This window comes from Lissotriton vulgaris, unplaced genomic scaffold (assembly GCF_964263255.1).
Source record: "Lissotriton vulgaris unplaced genomic scaffold, aLisVul1.2 SCAFFOLD_1370, whole genome shotgun sequence".
Taxonomy (NCBI): Eukaryota; Metazoa; Chordata; class Amphibia; order Caudata; family Salamandridae; genus Lissotriton; species Lissotriton vulgaris.
Genome location: NW_028240896.1, coordinates 626,129 through 645,680, shown reverse-complemented (window position 1 = coordinate 645,680; position 19,552 = coordinate 626,129). Strand labels below are relative to the sequence as shown.

The following is a 19,552-nucleotide window of genomic DNA, read 5'->3' as shown; positions in this document are numbered from 1 at the left end:
TCACAAACAAGCAAATTGGCCGCAGGACAGATTATCGTACTCCGGAGTTCTGGATACCTACATTCCTTGCCCAATCCTGAGCCACCAGGAAGTGTTGGTCCCGGACATTCCTTATCTTCTTGAGCACTCTGGTCAGGAGTAGTAGTGGCAGAAAGGAGTCCAGGGCTCCACTTGAGGTGGACCGGGTCTCCGAGCGAGAGCCGCTTTGGAAACTCAATAGCGCAGAAGTGCCGATATTGTGCATTTTCAGCAGTGGGGAACAGATCGAACCAAGGTTCTCCCCAATCTCGTAAAAGACCTTGCACCATCCTCCTTATGTAGATGCCATTCTTGATCAGTGAGGCATCAATAACTGAGTTTGCCAACTCTGGCTCTTCAGTAGTCCGCCAAGTGCTGTACCACCAGAAGATCTCCTGGCACTCCAGCCAATCCCAGAGCCTCCTGGCACAGGGTCCACGACCCCACCCCGCCTGTCGCAGTACCCCATGGCAGTGGTATTGTTGTGAACAACTGAACCAGCCTTCCCATTATGGATGGATGGAAGGAAGGCCTTCATTGCCAAGCAAATCCCCCTCAACTCCAACAGACAGATGTGGAGTTGAAACTCCACCAGAGACTGAAGTCCTCTGATGTACACCTCTCCCAGGTGGCACCCCAACCACCACTACTGCAAGTCCTTCACAGTTCCCACAAATATTTGGACTACGTCAGAGAGACATCATTTCAAGACCAGAGGCTACCATAAGGCATAATATCCTTTTAATGCCACTCTTCAAGCACCTGCAGGTCAGAGAGATTCCAGGTCCCACTATAGAGCCTGCATATGCTAGCGGGCATGCTTTACCAGCAGGATTCAGGAAATCATGCACCCCAGCAGCCTCAGTCAGTTTCATTGACATCCGGGACAAAGGCAAACCATAGGAATCATAGCCTGAATATCTCAGACTCGCTGACCTGAGGATAGGCATGGAACTGTGCTGTGTCTAGATGGCTCCAATGAAAGGGAGCTTCTGAGAGGAAGTCAGGTGTGACTTTGGCACGTTGATAGTGAACACTAGTTAACGCAGAAGGTTCACAGCAGTTAGGAGGTCGGCAAGAACTACCAAGGCCAACCCACCTTCAAAAAAGGCAACCATCAAAGCTGTGGCAAACTGGAACCCCTGACATTTGCAGATGTGCTACAACCACTGCTGTGACCACCACTTTCGTGAGCAAGCGAAGAGCACTGATGTGGCCAAAGGGGAGCACAGAAAACGGGGAATGCTCGTGGCTCACAGTGAACCACAGGTAGCGCCTGTGGACTAGCAGGAGAGGGCGTACAGATGCGTGTCCTGCAGGTCCAGCGCCAGCATCAAGTCTCCAGATTTGTGGGAAGGCAGAACCTGAGCAGTGAGCATCCTGAATTTCTTTTTCCTCAGGAAGTTGAGAAAGCATAGATCTAGTATAGGGAAGAGGCCTCGGTCTTTGTCAGCACCAGAAAATAACAGGAATAAAAACCACACCCTACTTCTTGTGTGGGGCACCCTCTTGTGTGGGGCACCCTCTTGATGGCTCCTTTGGCCAAAAGAGCCTGCACTTCCTAACAGAGTAAGGAGAGATGGGCCTCAGTCAGCTGTTTTTGGGATAGTGGGCGAGGTTGAGGTGTTTCCACAAATGGAAAGGAATAGCCCCATTTGCACGATCTGAAGCACCCACTTAGATAAAATCGTGGACCACTGGGCAGATGGTGCCTGATCCTGCTGCCAACGGGATGGCTGTGCAGGATGTAGGGCACGCTAGAAGGACTTGGAGGTTGAGCCAGCCGGAGGTCCGGACAATTCTGGTTCCCGCGTCCTTTTTAGGCTCTGCGTCCCCATCCCGATAAGGACTGGGCAGGCTGTTGGATTGGGTAGGGCTGATACTGTAGACACCCTAAGTTGCCTCTTTCAAGTCTGCATAGGTGCAAAAGGACTGCTGTTGTGGCTGGGGCAATAGGGAGATCTCAAAGGATCAGGCAGTGACCCTGGTCTTGCAATGCGCTCGAGAGCTGTGTCTGTCTAGTGTCCAAATAAGTAGGAGCCATTGAAGAGCATGCCGATCAGTGATAATTGGACATACCCGAGGAACCCAGTGGACCGTGATCAGCTGTGGTGATGAAGCATCACTGTGGAAGCCATGGCTTTATCTAAGGAGTCTATGGTGCCCAGACCACACCAAATGGTGAACTTCACTGCATCCCTGCCATTCACCATAACTTTGTTGAGGACGGCAAGGCCCCCCTCAGAGACCAGGGAAGCAGCTGCATAACTGAGTCCCACAATGCATGGAAATATCGGCCGAAGAAGCATGAGGTGTTCATTGACTGCAATGCACGGCTGGTGCAGGCGAATATGAGCTTTCTAAAGGTTTCATAGCCACTAGGATGACCTGCCTGGTAGTGTGGTAGTGAAAGCCCTCAGGTTAATCTTCGCTTCAGAGACCTGTCCAAAGAGGCTCAAAGGGGAGGGGTGCTGGGAGAGGTAGGATGGGTCTCCCATCGCGGAACTCAGCTGATGGGAAATAAATTGGTGCACTGGAGCCCCTGTGCAGGATTTCACCCAGGCCCCCAGTACCACATCAGTGAGGGCTTCATTAAATTGAAGGAGGGACTCAGGTGAGCCCGATCTAGGTTGAGGAACCTCCATCAAGAGATTGGACTTTACCTCAACAGCCAGAAGCTGGGGATCAAGGATCTCAGCCACCCTGTGCATCACAGTGGCAAAAGATGTGCCTTTCTCTGATGCCTGGCCTGGAAGGAAAGGAATGCCAGAGTCTGGGGAAGTATCCAAGCCACTGTCGTCACCCAGCTCCTCATAACAGTTTTCCTCTTCAGTGTCCTCAATGGGACCATAGACCTCCTCGCACCTCCCCTTCCCCCACCCCATCAAAAGGGTAGGGTCTGTAAGTTGGTGGTTAGTCCAGGGGATGATAGGGCTTGGATGGTGCTGGCATCACAGTCTCGTGGCGCTGGGAAACCGACTTAACGTCGGGAATTACAATTGACACGACGTTGAGCGGCACCAGATGGAATGGAGCCTTGGTGGACGGAGGCACTAGTGGTGATGTCAATCTGGAGCCTACATTGGGCCCAGCTGGCATGCAGGGCTAACTCACTGACTGCAACCCAGCAAGGGCACCTCTCCGCACCGTGTAGAATGAAAGGCGTTACAGATGGAGTTGGTAGCCCAACAATGGCATGCATGGTGTAATAGAATTTCTTAAACATGTACCGTGAAACTGGGAGTAGAGCAGAGCTGGCCTTGATGCAGTCTTCACAGGTGGAGTGCGAGAGCAGGGCCTAGATACACCAATTTGAGAGGGGGAAGCCAAGAACGTTTTAACAACTTTTTCTTGTGCGTTGCAGACTAACCAGACTTCGACGAGGTGGTCTTGGAGTGGGAAGACGATAGTTTGCAGGAACAGTCCCAAGATCTTCTGCAGAAACGGGACCGGGAACGAGCCTTCTTTTGCCGCGCTTTCCGTAACTTTATTGCTTGGTCGCGAATTGCTTCCAGGTGCATCAATTTGCACTAGCTGCAGGCCTTGGGTCCTTCACTACCACCACTGCACCCAAACCCTCCCGCGTCTGCCACGATGGAACTGGAGCAAGATCACAGAAGAACACCTCAACACCACCCTCCTCCTCCTCCTAGACCCCCCCCTACCGCTGTCAAAGAACTACACCACTGGATCGCCGGCTGCGCTGACAAGCTTGCATGCCTCCGCCAACCCGTCGAACAACGCCCCCTGAAATCGAGGCCCTCTACGACAACTTCAGCAAACAGACTCCGGACACCACCCCCCTCTCCACCACCAACAACCAGCCGACCATCACTGCCTGGAAACCTGCCACCACTGAAGACACAGCCACGACCATATAGAACACCCACTCGGGAGCCCCCACTGACCCCTGCCCCACGCTCATCTACCACAGAGCCACCACCTCCATAGCAACCGAACTAGGCCAGACCATTAACTCCTCCCTCTGATCCAGCATCTTCCCAGAGGAATGGAAGCGGGCAGAGGTCAAGCCCCTCCTCAAGAAACCATTGGCCGACCCGACGGCCTTGAAAACACTACCGGCCTGTCTCTCTCCTTCCCTTCGCAGCCAAAGTCACCAAGACATTCATCAACGCCCAGCTGACCACCTTCATCGGAGAGAACGCCATCCTCGACCCCTCCCAGTCCAGATACCGCAGAAACCACAGCACTGAGACCGCCCTCCTCGCCGCAACCAATGACATCTGCATGCTACTCGACCAGGGCCGCACTGCGGCCCTCATCCTACTAGACCTCTCTGCAGCCTTCGACACAATCTAACACCACACTCTTGCTGCTAGACTCCACGACGCCGGTATACAAGGAACCGCCCTTCACTGGATCTGCTCCTTTCTCTCCGGCAGAACCCAAAGAATCAGACTCCCTCCCACCCCTCCTCCGAACCTACAGAGATCAACTGTGAAGTACCCCAAGGATCCTCGTTCACCCCCAGGCTCTTCAACATCGACATGGGCCCCCTCGCCGCCATCGTCACACAGCATGGGCTCAGCATGGTATCTTACGCCAACGACACTCGGCTCATCCTCTCTCTCTCGAAGAACCCCGAAGACACCAGACTCAGCTTCCAAGGAGGAATGAAAAACGTTGCAGCCTGGATGAGCGACAGCTACCTAAAACTGAACTCTGAGAAGACAGAGGTCCTCATCCTCGGACCCTCTCCCACTGCGTGGGACAGCTCCTGGTGGTCCCATGCCCTCGGAATCCCACCCACCCTGACCGACCACGCCCGGAACCTCAGTATCATCCTAGATTCCTCTCTCACCTTGACCCGCCATATCAATGCCGTCGCCTCCACCTGCTTCAACTCCCTCCATAGCCACCACAAGACCTTCAAGTGGATCGCCCCCGAATGCTGAAAGACCGTCACCCACATACTCATTACCAGCAGACTGGACTACGGCAACATCCTCTATGCCGGAATCAACAAGACCCTGCTACACAAGCTGCCAACTATCCGGAACACCTCAGCCAGACTCGTCCTCGGAACCCCACAAGCACATGACCCAGCACCTATGAGACCTCCACTGGCTCCCCATCGAAAAGAATAACCTACAAGCTACTCACCCACTCTTACAAATTCCTCCACAACATCGGATCCAAGTACCTCAACGAAAGAGTCTCCTTCCACGTACCCAAAAGGAACCTCCGCTCTGCCGACCTCGCCCTGGCAGAGACCCCACGCATCTGCAGAACCAGAGCAGGTGGAAGAGCTTTCTCCTACATTGCAGCAAAGACCTGGAACAAGATCAGTCAAAATCAGTTGCTCCCCACTCTGCACACCTTCAGGAAGAGCCTCAAGACCTGGCTCTTCGACTGATCTGGAGCTGCATGCCCTCCCAGCACCATGAGACCCTTATAGGTCAGTAGGGCGCTTTATAAACCCTTGATTGATTAATTGATATCCCAACCCAAGACACCTGAGATAGACCAAGTGGGGAATCACAGACAGACATCTACCTGTGACAATCCCTGCAAGGGTTAAACCAAGAAGATTTAGAAGGGATATATCCCTAGCACACTTGGGAACATAAAGCATAAAAACAGGGCAAAAAAAAGATTAAAAGTTACTGATGTAGCTTTCCGAATACACACTGTTGGTGCAGAAAGAAAGGAACTTATGTCAGCAGGCGGGGTGGCACTTATATGGCAACAACATGGACGACGTGGGCATAGAGCCGAACACCACTACCTTCCGGTGAGCAGAGGTTCTGCTCAAGATTTTCCGAATCCACTCAGGTGCCTGGGGAATATTCTAAGGCGATGAATCTGCACTTAGAAGTCTACATCAGAAAGTGTATATCAACTTTGTGACTTTGTACTATGATTTTGGTACATGTGATGTTAGTTTACAATTTGGCAGACTATCAAGCGTTAAATGTCTAGCTTTCTATTTTTCATGCAATTGAATGGCTCGCTCAATGTTGCCTTTGGGACACAATTTACTCATATTGCATTTTGAGGTTAAGAGGTGTTGCCCAGTCAGACCTGTGGTCAAGCTGGTCCTAGCTTGTGTCGGTTGGGCTCCTTGAGAGAGTGGCAGGCTGTTTAGGGAAGAGGCGGTAGGTTGGACCAGCAGTGCCACTACTTGGGTCATAAGATTGGTTTTATGAACAACCCCTACAACACTGAGGCTTGACATGCACCAATAATATCTGAACTTCTATTCATCATCAAGATCCTAAATATAAAAGTGAACATAAGACTCTTTGTTTACTTAAGCCACATCAACATTCTTACTGACTTTGGGTTTCTCACCTTTGCAAAAAGCAGCAACCTTTCTGGTGACCATCAGAGAAGAACTGCTCAAAAGTAAATTCTGCAAGATCAAACTACAACTGCTGTTTTATAGATTACATCCTTCCTGTCAGAACAGGTCGAAGTATCATCACACTGATCAACTGCAAACATTATCACCATAACGGCCCCTCAAAGACAGAAGGTGTGGTGGGCTGTGTTAATGGCACTGTAACACAACATTCACAGTCTGCCAGTAGTATTGCCTTATAGCTTTGGAGGTTATCTGGGGTTGTCTTTCCATATAATTCAACAATTTGTATCACAGACCAGAGTCTGTGTTTCACGAATATAGAGAAGTTTGGAAATCTTCATTTGTAAACATATCTATTTATTAGTTCAATTTCAAAGATGTTTCCAGTTATTTAAGTATTTTTAAATAAATACCAGGATGACGCAGCACCTAAAACAATGCAAAACGCGGACAAAGGGAGATCATAACAAAATGAAATTGTGTAAAAGATAAATATGTATGCTGTAATGTCACTTGGCTCACACGAAGGATGATGTTGGCTTTTTAGGTTTAGAAATTTGCTGTAAATAAAAAATACACACACAAAAGCAGGACAATTGCAATGATAAGGCAGAGAATAGGCCTGCTGCATGATGCAGTAGATTACCCCCAAATACAAAACACATACATTGGGATTTCAAGGGATTCCGATACTTTTAGTCCTTGCTTTTCGTTTACAACTAGTTGGTAATACCTGTATTTGTAGTTAGTACGAGAAGACGTTTCTCCTAAAGATATCCCCAAGAATTTTATTTAGCAACCTAGTGCCTCAAGTTGCCCATTCCTTTACCATGTCCAATGTTGTCACTGATATTTCCCACCCACTTCCCACATGTTTCTTTTCTACTATGTACTGCTAAGCATAGCCTGCCTTCAAAGGATGTGGTTTGGAGGTCGTGTTGAAGAAATAAAGCCCGACCTAAGAGAACAAGTGTAATCATGACAGTAATCTGCTGAAATACCTTTAACAGCTTCTTTATGAATACCACGATGTGCATATCACCTTTGCCAAAAGCAAAATCTTTACTAGGTTATGCCTCGAAGGATTGTAACAAAAAAAGTATGGGGAGTGGCCCACGCTCCAAAACAACTCTTAAAGGTACATGCCATGATCAACAGAAAGGCACAACTGGAACCAGATTTCTACAAACTGTGTAACACTAGACATTCCACCGGGTGAGGAAACCTTTTGCAGGCCTGTTACCTACCACAAAGAAGTTCACCTTGCATGATGAATCGATGTCTGAGGTTATAAAATACCGAATTCTATTCAAATAAAAACGAGAACTCTAAAACAAGTTATTTGCATAGGGTTTCTTCCACTGAAGTCAAGAGGCCTCGACTGCAAGGCAGTCTTACTTACTGCTTATGTAATATTGTTTTAGAACTTTTTGTAACTATCCATGCATTTATGGACCACTGAAAGTACCACCTTGTCTTTCCAGAAAACTATTTAAGGTGACTGATGGCTAGGCCTGATGGAAACACAACTCCGTTGGAGTGTGCAGATAAATTAAGCTAACAACCCCTCTGTTCTACGACCATAGAAAGGATAAGAAAATTATTCAACATTATGAAAGATTTGAAAATCAATAATGGGGGAGCGAGAACCTGGGCAAATGTTTTTTTTTTAATATTGCTTGACCCACAAAAAAGTCATTCCTATTAAGAAAGCTAGGCAGGGGAGAACAAAGGAACCTGTTAAACTTGTCCAGTAAGAGACTTGTTGCCATTACCTGTACGTAGATGGCACAAACCCAGTGGGTACTCGCAGATAAAATTATAACTTTTGAATATGTTTTTACTGATCCTACCTGCAGCAGAAGACATTCCAAAATACTTAGGAAGAAAAGAATACAGAGAACTTTCGCGTACTGCAAAACTGAAGTCAAAAGCATGCAAAACGAAGTTCCCCAAACCTGCTGCAATAGCCAACCCCTGATATTGCTGCAAAATGGGCATGTGGCCCAGATTTAAATAAAATACCATGTATAATAATTGTAATGTTTTTGTAAAGCATCCAAACCTGAACAATCCTTGATCTTCACATGACTTTCTTTTGCAGAGATGAAATGGCAGCACACAATCAGCAATTTAATGGTGTACAGAAAAACTGGCCAGCTATACTTTTCAGATTGTCTGTAGCATTTTCCTTAATGGTATCAACTCCAAAACAAAAACTTCAAGGAATGTAAAGACATTCAGTCAGATAGGCTGACAGAAAAAAAATCTTCATAGCGAAACAGGAAGTCAGTCAACAGGTACATGCTAATGTCCCTTAAAACACGGTGGAATTGGCACAAGAGTTCTTAATCAGAACCACAGGAAAACATTTAGATTAAATGTCAGTATTCACAACCAAAACTGCCTAACAGCCGGCTTTGACAATTAAAAAGTGGAAAGCTCTTCTAACACCCCCTGCCACTGATATTTAGCCTCCATTGTGCCAAGAACTTTTTCAGGTGAATTGCTCGTCACTTTTATGCTATGGCGGTTCATAACAAACAGAATTAAAATAAAAGTTGAGCATACATTCTACGGAAACAAACTATCTCGATGCATCCATATTTGTAAAATAACATTTCCAACATGACCCACCTAATGTCAAACTCTCATTGAGGAGCACCTTCGAATTCAGTAGCGAATAAAACCATTACAAACTCCAGACGTACAAGAAAACTTTGTTTTTCATTGCTTTAAAAAAAAAAAACAGTTAGTGTTATTAACTACAACGTCTAACATGCTCTAAAACATAGTCAGGAAAATGAAGACTGCACACTTGTAAACCATCCAGCTTGCAAGGCATTCGAGGATATTCATCTTCCTTCCATTTGTTCTCTTCAGGGTCAAAGGAGAGGATTGAGTCGCTGTAATGACCATTATAACAAAGGCCACCTAGCACCATAATCTGCTTGTCCAAAACAGCAACGCCATGACCACTTCTACCAATGGGCATAGATGCTAGAATAGTCCACTGGTCTGCGTCTGGATCATAAACCTCTGTTGAAGGGCATCCCTGGGACTCAAAGGAAGCCCTCAAAATCACACAGACACCTCCAAAGACATAAAGCTTCCCATTGTAAGAAAGCATTTTATGAAAACACCTTGCATAATTCATTTTGCATCTGTTTTCCCAACAGTTTGTAAGAACTTGTGTTCTCCTAGTTCGCTGTTCCACAGTTCCTTCCTTGCTGGGGTCAAAGAGACACACTTGCTTGGAAGTAGAAGACGACGTTATTCCACCTGTTATAAATAATTTATTACCGAGCACTGTTCCTTCATGACCATACTTGTTGACTGGGTAAGGGTCCACAAATTCCCACTTGTTCTCGGTGATGTCATAGCGCTCTGTTGAGTAAAACGTCTCATCCCGTGTTCTCCCTGCTACAGCATAGATGTATTTACCAATGACCCCAACAGCAAACTCGGAGCGGGGGACGGACATATCGGACATGCGCAACCAACTGTTCTGACGAGGATCATAACGAAATACTTTCGAGGACGCATGAAACTCTCCATCTGGCCCCAATTCTTCCCCACCTAACAGAAACACAAAGTTATTGACAATAGCAAGGCAGTCTGGCCTAAGGGGCACGTTTGGACCTTCCAGCTCCCACCAGACCTTTGGTTTATGTAGGAGAAGAATTTTGCTGTTCACCATGCTGTGTCCGATCATTCCTCGGAAAACTGCAGTTTGAGGTTTGGCTGAACGGATACGGTTTGCTTTCATTTCCATTAAAGGCTGTTGGTGAATGCTATGAAAGTAGTTCATGGCTTGTTCCACTTCATGTCGCAGCTGCCGAGAATAACGATAAAATTCTGAGGTTTTTACCTAGAGACAGGAGGGGAGAAAAAAGTTAATTATTGCTTCTTAAACGACTAAAGCTTAGACAAAATGAAAATGAGTCAGTGACGCACTATTTACAAATTAATAGAAATTCTAATTAAGGGGCTAGTCAGTGGATGGCTGCGGCTAAGGAAATTGAAACAGTTGTGTAATGATAGACTCCATATAGTAATTAAAATCACAAGAAAAAGTAATTGTACACAGAACCAAAATCCAATGATTTAGGACGGCAAACAAACTGATGTAGGCACCTGGACACCGCTCTCGCCATTTGCCTGTGGTCTCTAGTTTCTGCTTGTTCTAGACTGATCTAGTGACACCACAGCTGCCAGAGCTTTCCCACTGGGGTTCTCGCTCACCGTTCTTCCTGCCAACAGAAGCTCCGCCCACCCCAGGCCCCACTTAATGCAGGTCGCAGCGTGACCTTATCAGTTGGCACCTGGAAACCTAGCTTGCCACTTGCTTGTGGTCTCCAGTTCTTGCTAGGTCCAGACAGATAGTGATACCGCAGCTGCCGGGTTTTCCCACTGGGGTTTTCTTACTCAATGTTCTTCCTGCCAACAGAAGCCCCACCCTCCCCAGGACCTAATTAATGCAGGAAGCAGCGCAACCACATTGGTAGGCACCTGGACACCAGCTTGCCACTTGCCCGTGGTCTCCAGTTCCTCAAATGACAGTGCAGCCGCCAGGGTTTTCCCACTGGGGTTTTCGGAACCGGATTTTCCCACTCAATGCCCTTCCCGCGAACAGACGTCCCGCCCACCTCAGGACCTACTTAATGCAGGCCACAGGGCGTCCACATAGCAGGTGTGCCAAAGATGAGCCCGCCTGTGCCCATCCGCACCCAGCACCACAACCCATGGCCCTTCCGTTCCCCGAAGATACACCATCACCGAACTCTACACCCTCGATCCTAGACACCACAACAGACACTGCCACTGTGGCGACCCACGCTCCATGGCCTTTTTTACCTGCACTCACTGCCACTTCACCTTCCACTGCACACACACCAACCCACCGACCAGCCCCACACAGAACACACCTGAACAAAAATCAACTTGCATGTGCCTTTCTCAAAACACAAAGACTATGCAAGGATTCCACTGAATTATGGGACCTCATCTCCACCCTCGCACCTGATGTGCCTCAGTGTGGCAGGTCAACCCCACATTCGCCCCAGACATTGCCACAGCGATCCCCGATGGATATAAAATCACTCACCAAGACCACACCAACAAGCCGAGCGGAGGCACAGCAATCATCCGCAAAGAGACCATACAGTGTACCACCACCACCAACACCACCACCCCCATGGAACATCTCAACTTCGAGCTTCACACGGACGACAAGACAACTATCAGAGGCACCCTTGCATACTGACCCTCAGGTCGTCGCTCCTATTTCTGCAACAACATTGCAGACTTCATTGCACCCCTAGCCTTAGATTCCAAGGACTACATCAACGACTCCAATAACAAAAACACTGCACACTTCCAACGGTATGAGCAGCCTTGGATTGATCCAGATTGCCCACGTCTCTTCACACACCGCAGGACACACCCTGGATCCAATTTTCACCTCCAGTAACAGAGTCAAATACAGCCATGTCACAGAACTCATATGGACCGATCACTTCATAGCCCACTTCAGCATCTCCAGCTCCTGCACCGCCACCACCAGAGGTGGATAATAATCTACAGACCAACTGGGCAAACGCTCTCCAGACCTCTAATCGTGCTACCGCCACCAACTTCAAACAGAAAGTGAAAAACTTCCATGCCTGGATCACCAACTGCGCAGACAGCATTGTCCCCATCAAGAGCAATATCCTGAGAAAATCCTCCAAAAAGGGCAGCTGGTACACCCAAGAACTAAGAACAGTGAAACAAGACAGCAAACCGTTGGAGAGTAGATGGCACACCAGCTAAGACACCTCCGACAGGTTGGACTTCAAGACCTCATTCAACCTCTACCACAGCTGTTGTGAGGACAACAAAGAAAACATCCATTGTAGCATGCATCAAAGCCAACACCACCGGCTGCCAGCGAAAATAACATCACACCCTCACAGGAGCTGTGCAACAACCTCACCCACTTCTTCAAGACAAGATCACAACCATATACAGTAACTGCGAACCACAAAACACACCTATGGACTACCTCGACTGATACGCCACCACCGTAACCGACACAAACCACACACCGACCACCTGGAACATCCTCTCCTCCCAGGAAACCACCTCCACCATGAAATCCATCAACTCGGGAGCTCCCACAACCCATGCCTGCATCACATCTTGAACCTTGGAAACCAAAGGAGAGGCTAGGAACTCGCCACCCTACTCAACATCTCAATCACCACCGCAACATTTCCTGATGCCTGGAAACATGTCGAAGTCAGACCAATCCTCAAAAAACCCTCCGCCGACCCTATCGAACTCAAAAACTACCAGCCAATATTCCTTCTCTCATTCCCAGTGAATGTACTGGAAAAGATCATCTACAATCAACTCATGATACACCTGGAGCAGAACCAGCTACTAGATGACTCCTAATCGAACTTCCACAGCAATCACAGCACTGAAACCGCCCAGCCTGCAGCTGAACACAGACAAGACAGAAGTACTGATCTTTGGCAAAAAAGCAAACAATGGAACGACTGGTGACCATCAGACCCAGGACCCGCACCCACTCCCTTCAACCACGCCAAAAACCGCAGAATCATCACTGCCAACAAGCTCATCATGAAATCAAAGATCAAAGCAGTCTCCTCCACCTGCTTCCTCACTCTGTGCATGCTACGTAAGATCTTCAAGTGGCTACTCCTACACATGACTCACCCAGACAAGCCCTCATCACCAGCTGACTTGACTACGCTAACACCCTTTACGTAGGAATCGCTGCACACATTCTACAGAAACTTCAGACCATACAGAACACCGCAGCCAGACTGAGTCCCCCTTCCGGTGTAAATCCACGGCTGTCACCTACCTTCCGGCCACTGCCACTGTTACTCTGCATACTGGCTGCCTTGGTGCCTGAGACGTTTTCCCCAGACAAAGCAGGATGAGAGCACTGAGATCCTGTCTGCTGTCCTCTCATCCTGAGTGGTTCCCAAACGAAACAGGAGAGCAATTAGTCTGCCACCCTCTCATACCTGTGACCGCCTCTCCTGAAATCCAGCAGCCAGAAGTAGGCTTTCTCCCCTGGTAAGTGGTTGGGGTCTACAGGATCTGCACTCCACCACTGAATGATAGAGGTCCATGGGACTGCAGTCGGAATACTCCATCTTGGCGGTGAAAATCTTAAGCAGGAATGCCACATGCAGCCTGTCTTTGTCAAGGATGGGCAGCCTGATGTACAGCTCACAACGGACTGCAGAGGCCCTCTCATGCTCTCCCCATCTAAAACCTCCCCTGCATGCCTGCATCTTATCGATGAGCATGGTAAGTGCGTCACATCCATTTTGTCCCCATCTAATGGCTCTCTCCAAAGCCAGCTTACTTCAGCTCTGAGTGCCAAACCGGCCCCTGGTGATGCAATACCATGACCCGGCACGATTAAGGGTTTTCCACTTGACTCGAAGGGGACTGCGTTTGTTCAGGTTCGGTTGGCGTGACTGACTCCTGGTGTTACCCTATTGGTGCGGGTCTACAGGACCTTAATCAATCCAACTACTGTAGGCTCAATTTCCTATCCCCACTACTCTTCATGTACACTGTTACGTGTATCTGTGTTTATCCCTTGGAACTGCTCCATTTTAAAGGTTTTGTATACAATGGTCAACTGTATGTTGTTGTTTTGTATTCGCTCTTATCCTGTGTATTTGTATCTACACACATGTAACTTGTGCAACTATTACGTTCCCATCTATGTAAAGCGCTCTGATACCGTCTGGTCAATTTCACACTATACAAAACTACAAATAAATAAATAAAATTCTCAGCCTTCCCCTGCGAACCCACATCACACCCCACCTCCAGAAAGCCCACTGGCTCCCGTGCAGAAGAGATAGCAATTCCACCTACATTAACCACCATCTGAATTTCCACCAACCACCAAGAAAACTATGCTCTACCTCCCTTTCACTTGCCCATACTCCCCACATCTACCGAAGCAGAAGTGGAGGACACTCTTTCTCCCACATCACAGCAACAATGTGCAATAGCCTCCCCACGCACCTCTGGACCATCACCTCACTTTCTGAATTTCAAATGGCACCAAGACTTAGCTGTTCGAATGAGCCTGTGGGCCAAGCAAGCGCCTGGATACCCTATCGGGTGATTAACCGTGCTTTATAAATCCTGATTGATTGATGTGTCTAAACTGATGCAAAAGGAAACAGAAGAGGAAGTATTTGGAATGAATAAATTCACAATTGACCCACCATCTACATTCAGTACCTATGAGAAAAGACAAGCATTTATGTTATTTTACTTCTTGCGATGAAGAATGCATTAATTTGCTTGTGTGTGTGTGCACAAAAATCCTGCTATAATATATCCTAAATAATGTTTTTTTTCCAATTAATCAAATGCTGTGGCATCTTCAGATAGCGGTGTATTTCAAAGCTTAACCATTTTGATAATGTTCTCTAGACTAAGAGCTGGTAGGATGGAAATGGGGTTAACAAGCATTGCCAAAGCCAATAGGTTTTGCCTATGAGAGCCCTATGGGCATTGTCAATGTTTTTTGTAGATGCTGCACAACAGTGCAAGCTCCTGTGCAACATGACTCAAAGTAAATAAAAACAAAGTGCTATTGCACAGCCAGGGTTGACCGAGTCATAAAGCTTTTTTTTTTTTACTTTAAGTATTGTTGCACAGCAGCCCATGCTGCTGCCCTACATATTTAAAACATATTGATAAAGCCAAATAGCTAGAGCGTTTTGGCTTTGTTAATGTTTTTTAAAGCTGTTGCACAGCAGCACAGGGTGCTGTGCAACGTGGCCTAAAGTAAATAAAAACAAAGTGCTATAGCGCTGCCAGCGTTGACCGCTTCATAGTGCTTTGTTTTCATTGACGAAAAAGACATGTTGCCCAGCAGTCTGTGTCGCTGTACAATATCCCTTAAGTCAGTACAGGGGGGTGGAAAGCAACCCCCTCTTCTGTGGAGAGAATGTGCGAAAAGAACAAGTTACTTACCTTTGGTAACGCTTTTTCTGGTAGATACAGTATCTGCCTGTGGAATCCCCACCTTGTGAATATCCCCTGCGCAGCAGCCAATCGGAAACTTTTGTAGCTCTCCACGCCGGCGAGGTCATGGAACGACGTCACAGAGGGTACGACTCCGCTCGCGACCCCGCTGACGTCACTGGATCCATAATAGGGCCTCGTCGGCGTGATGACGTCAGGTCCGCCCTTTTTTCCGTGCCCCCGAGGCACACGGACGGGCTGACATAACAGTAATAGTATACATAGCACACAGTATTTAAAATAGCACACAGTGTGAAACCGATGCAATATGCATGAACATATAAATACATCTATTAAAAATTTAAAAACAAATATACACTTCGCAGGTATAGAAGAGTGGACAACGGGGAGGCGGGTGGGTCAGTGAGGAATCCACAGGCAGATAATGTTTCTACCAGAAAAAGCGTTACCGAAGGTAAGTAACTTGTTCTTCTGATAGATACATCTGCCAGTGGATTCCTCACCTTGTGAATAGAGTCCCACAGCAGTCCCCAATCCCGGAGGAGGGTGTCCACTCTGCTATACCAAGAAATCTTGGAGAAGAGAGCGCGCAAAATGGCCATACCTCCTCACCTCGTCATCCAAGCAGTAATGCTTCGCAAAAGTGTGGAGGGAGGCCCAAGTTGCGGCTCTGCAAATATCCTCAACAGGTACACCCCTAGATAAAGAAGACGTTGATGACTTGGCTCTAGTAGAGTGAGCCCTTATACCCTCAGGAGGTTCCTTACCAGCAAGGGCGTAGCAGATCCTTATACACAGAATTATCCATCTTGACAGAGTGCGCTTCAGCACCGCTTTTCCTCTCTTACAGCCAGCAAATCCAACGAAAAGCTGGTCGTCCACACGATAGTCTTTAGTTCTATCGAGGTAGAAACTCACCGCCCTCTTAGGGTCTAGACGGTGAAGCCGCTCCTCCTCCTTGGAAGGGTGAGGGGGAGGATAAAAGGTAGGGAGGGTAATGGACTGCCCCAGATGGAAGGGAGTTACCACCTTAGGCAGAAAAGCAGCCCTGGTCCCAAGTACCATTCTCTAAGCATGAATGGTCAGGAATGGGGGTTTCGAACTTGGAGCTTGAAGCTCACTTACCCTCCTTGCCGAGGTAACTGCTACAAGAAAAACAGTCTTGAAAGACAAGTCTCATGGGACACTTGTGTAAAGGTTTAAAGGGTGAACCCATCAAGTAAGTCCAGACAAGATTCAAGTCCCATTGAGGCACAATAAATAAACGCGGCTCCACCCCTTCCCTACCGCTCACAGCAGAGCTCTCAAGACCTAGATCTGAGCTGAATGGATGGGCTGAAGCTGCCGCTCCCCCTGGGAGCTGCTGCTGGACCCAGAACAGGCACATGACCGGGTTGCATAGTGCCAAATTCAGTGTAGGTTGCAATTGTGAGTTGCATATGTTTTATTAATTGAATCTAACAGCGTTTATTTCTTTTTTTAAAGGACGATTGCCTGTGAAGGACCTTGCCCACCTCCAAGATACATATAAAAGAGAGTCTACATAAATGCAACTGGACACTTATGGAGGGGTCCGCATTGTATCAATTGTTTATAAAGAAGGGGCTTAATACATGTGCAACACATTGTCAAAAACACTGCCACGGACTGCCGTACAGTAAACAGCTGTTTGTTGGTTTTAACCTGTGTGTTTATTATGACTGTCGCGGGTCCTGGTTCAGCCCCACCACGCTTACCTATCCAGCACCTGTGGCAGAGAGATGCTGGTGGTCTGATCAGACATGGCCCTGGCTCGCCGAGGCTCCGGTGGAGGCCAGCTGGGCGCACCCACTTCACTGCCCACTGCAGGCCTCTGTATAGCCTTCCTGATCCCTACGGCCTCAAATTGCGAATCCCTGCATGCGCGTGCGCGCTCCCTACCAACAGGAGACGGCTGCTGCGCACTGAGAATTCCTCAGCGCCCTTGTCTCCAGTGCTAGGAAGACTGAGATGAGATCGTACCGGTTGCAACAGCAACGGCAGGCGCACGCAGGGCCACAGATTTCAGAGACGTCTTTCCAAAATGTAGGCTTCTTTTGCTTAACGTTCGCTCCCCACACAAAACAAAAAAGGTGGAATAATGCTGGTGCTGACGCCATTGTCCCAGCAGACGGCGTTGAAAGGCATGCTGCATGGGTCCGTGTTGAAATGCGAGCCCACCAGGTGAGAATTTCACTTAGAGGGACCTGTCCCCCGGCACGTGCCACGCTCGCAAAGTGCAGGAACGTCTGCGTAATTCAAACAGCAATTGTAATTAAAACAAACGTTTAGATGTGCACCAGAGCTGCATTTACGATCCCTGTTAATTAAAGTAAACAAAGGCAGCAAAGTCATGTTACGATTTTGTTACGCGCAGACATAGAGGTAGAGAGGGAGTGAGCAGGAGTTGGGCTAACACTGCGAGCCGTGCGCGTGCACAACTCCTGTCCTCCATACTCGCACATCTGCTGTCTCTTGTGCCAACACAGTATGCGTGCACATCATGTACCCCTTCCGCCGAAAAAGCCACAATAGATCTCGCCAAGGGAAGCAGGTCAAGCGCTGCATCACTAGGTGAAATCTACAAATGGGCTTTATTCACATTTCCTGAATATAGCATGTCTCGAAGAGACAGCGCAACGCTGCCTAAGCGAGACCTAAAAAGGAGTACCCCATAAGAAAGATTTAGAGCACACTCACACAGCCTGAGAACAGACAGATTTGAGACTTAAGCAATGAACATGGGGAGCAAGTGAAGATTAAGAGTGAAGAATATCAGAATCTGTCATGAGTCAACAAGAGATCATTCATTGCATTGAAGTACAAGGACACCTTTATGATGATTGTAATAAGTCAAGAAAACTTCTGGCACACAAAAGCAAACATGTCATGGAGTCCAGGAGGTAAAGGTAATAATGAACACCTCAGGCACTAGGGCCCTGGTTGATGCAGATATCGCCAGTGTCTTCACCAAGCCCTGCCAATCTCTGTACAAATTTAATTATGGAGGCGCCAGAGTAATAATGAAAGAGTTTGTTTAAGTCAATTTCTCTCCCGATAATGGATGACCAGGACAAAGCCACTCTGGATCTAGACATGATAAAGGAGAAAATTAAGGTGGTTCTCAGCTAGTCACAAAGGAGTAACACTCAGTCGATTGGATTGGTGAAGTAATTGTCCAACCAGGTGGAGAAACACATGCTGGGTGGAGAAACACATGCTGGCCATGTTTTTGGCTACTAAGGATAATACCATGCTGCCCGGTTACCTGAGATAGGTTGCAATAGCACTCATTCATAAAAAATTAAAAAAATTAGCAGCTGATTAATCACTTTCCATCCATTGATCAGTGTGCATCTACCCACCCGATTTCCCTGCTGAATATTGAGGTTAATGAATTTGCCAAAGAATGTGTCCATCAATCAAAGTTTGAAAGCCGTCTCTCTATGCAGATAAGATTTCAGCGTGGTTTGGAGTGGCATAGGAGATGATCTTATTTAGCTCTTAATTCATGGGTGGGTACAACTACGCTAAAGGGATCAAGCAGTATACGTCAGAGTGAATGATATGCAAAATTTCAACCCAGAAAAGGGGCACTACACCAGTATGAGCCCTAACTCCTCCTCTTAATTGCTTGATCTCCGGAACCACAGGAGTGAATGGTTAGGAAAGACATCAACTGCACAAGTGTACTTGAAGCAGGAGTATTAAGGCATCATCTGGAAGTGCTGGAGTGGTATAATGGGGGGGGAAAGGATTGTCCAGACTAGTATAAAGCATTGAAGGAGTAGGGAAGTTTATGTAGCCACCGGAAATAATGTGATATTCTTTCACGTAGAATAAATAGCACATCTTTTAACCAGAATTCTATACACAGTAGCATGTCAGGGCAGCACTCAAATACAAGATCATGTATGTAAAAACATTTTCCTCTATGATTAAGCTTTCAGTCATTCTGATTTGAGAAGGGGAGGTTAATTTAAGAAGTTGCAGAAAATCATCATAGCTTTAGAGGTTTGTTAAAAAAGCAAATTTAAGGTTAAGGTAAAGAAAGTGTCTATACCAGATTGGAACATGCTTATTGCATATTTTACAGGAATGGGTGGAGGGGAAGGGACAGATAGAGGGGAGATGGGGACATGAGAG

The 19,552-nt window shown here is 47.4% G+C and overlaps 1 protein-coding gene across 1 annotated transcript in view; it reads right to left on the bottom strand.

Annotated features, from left to right (window-relative positions):
• Window positions 1-6,682: 6,682 nt before the first annotated feature.
• Window positions 6,683-19,552, bottom strand: part of KLHL15 (kelch like family member 15) — a 118,316-nt gene continuing 105,446 nt past the window's right edge. Inside the window, exon 3 of the mRNA XM_086947992.1 lies at window positions 6,683-10,217. Within this exon, the coding sequence (XP_086804118.1) occupies window positions 9,108-10,217 (1,110 nt within the window). The 3' untranslated portion in view covers window positions 6,683-9,107. The remainder of the gene's footprint in view (window positions 10,218-19,552) is intronic.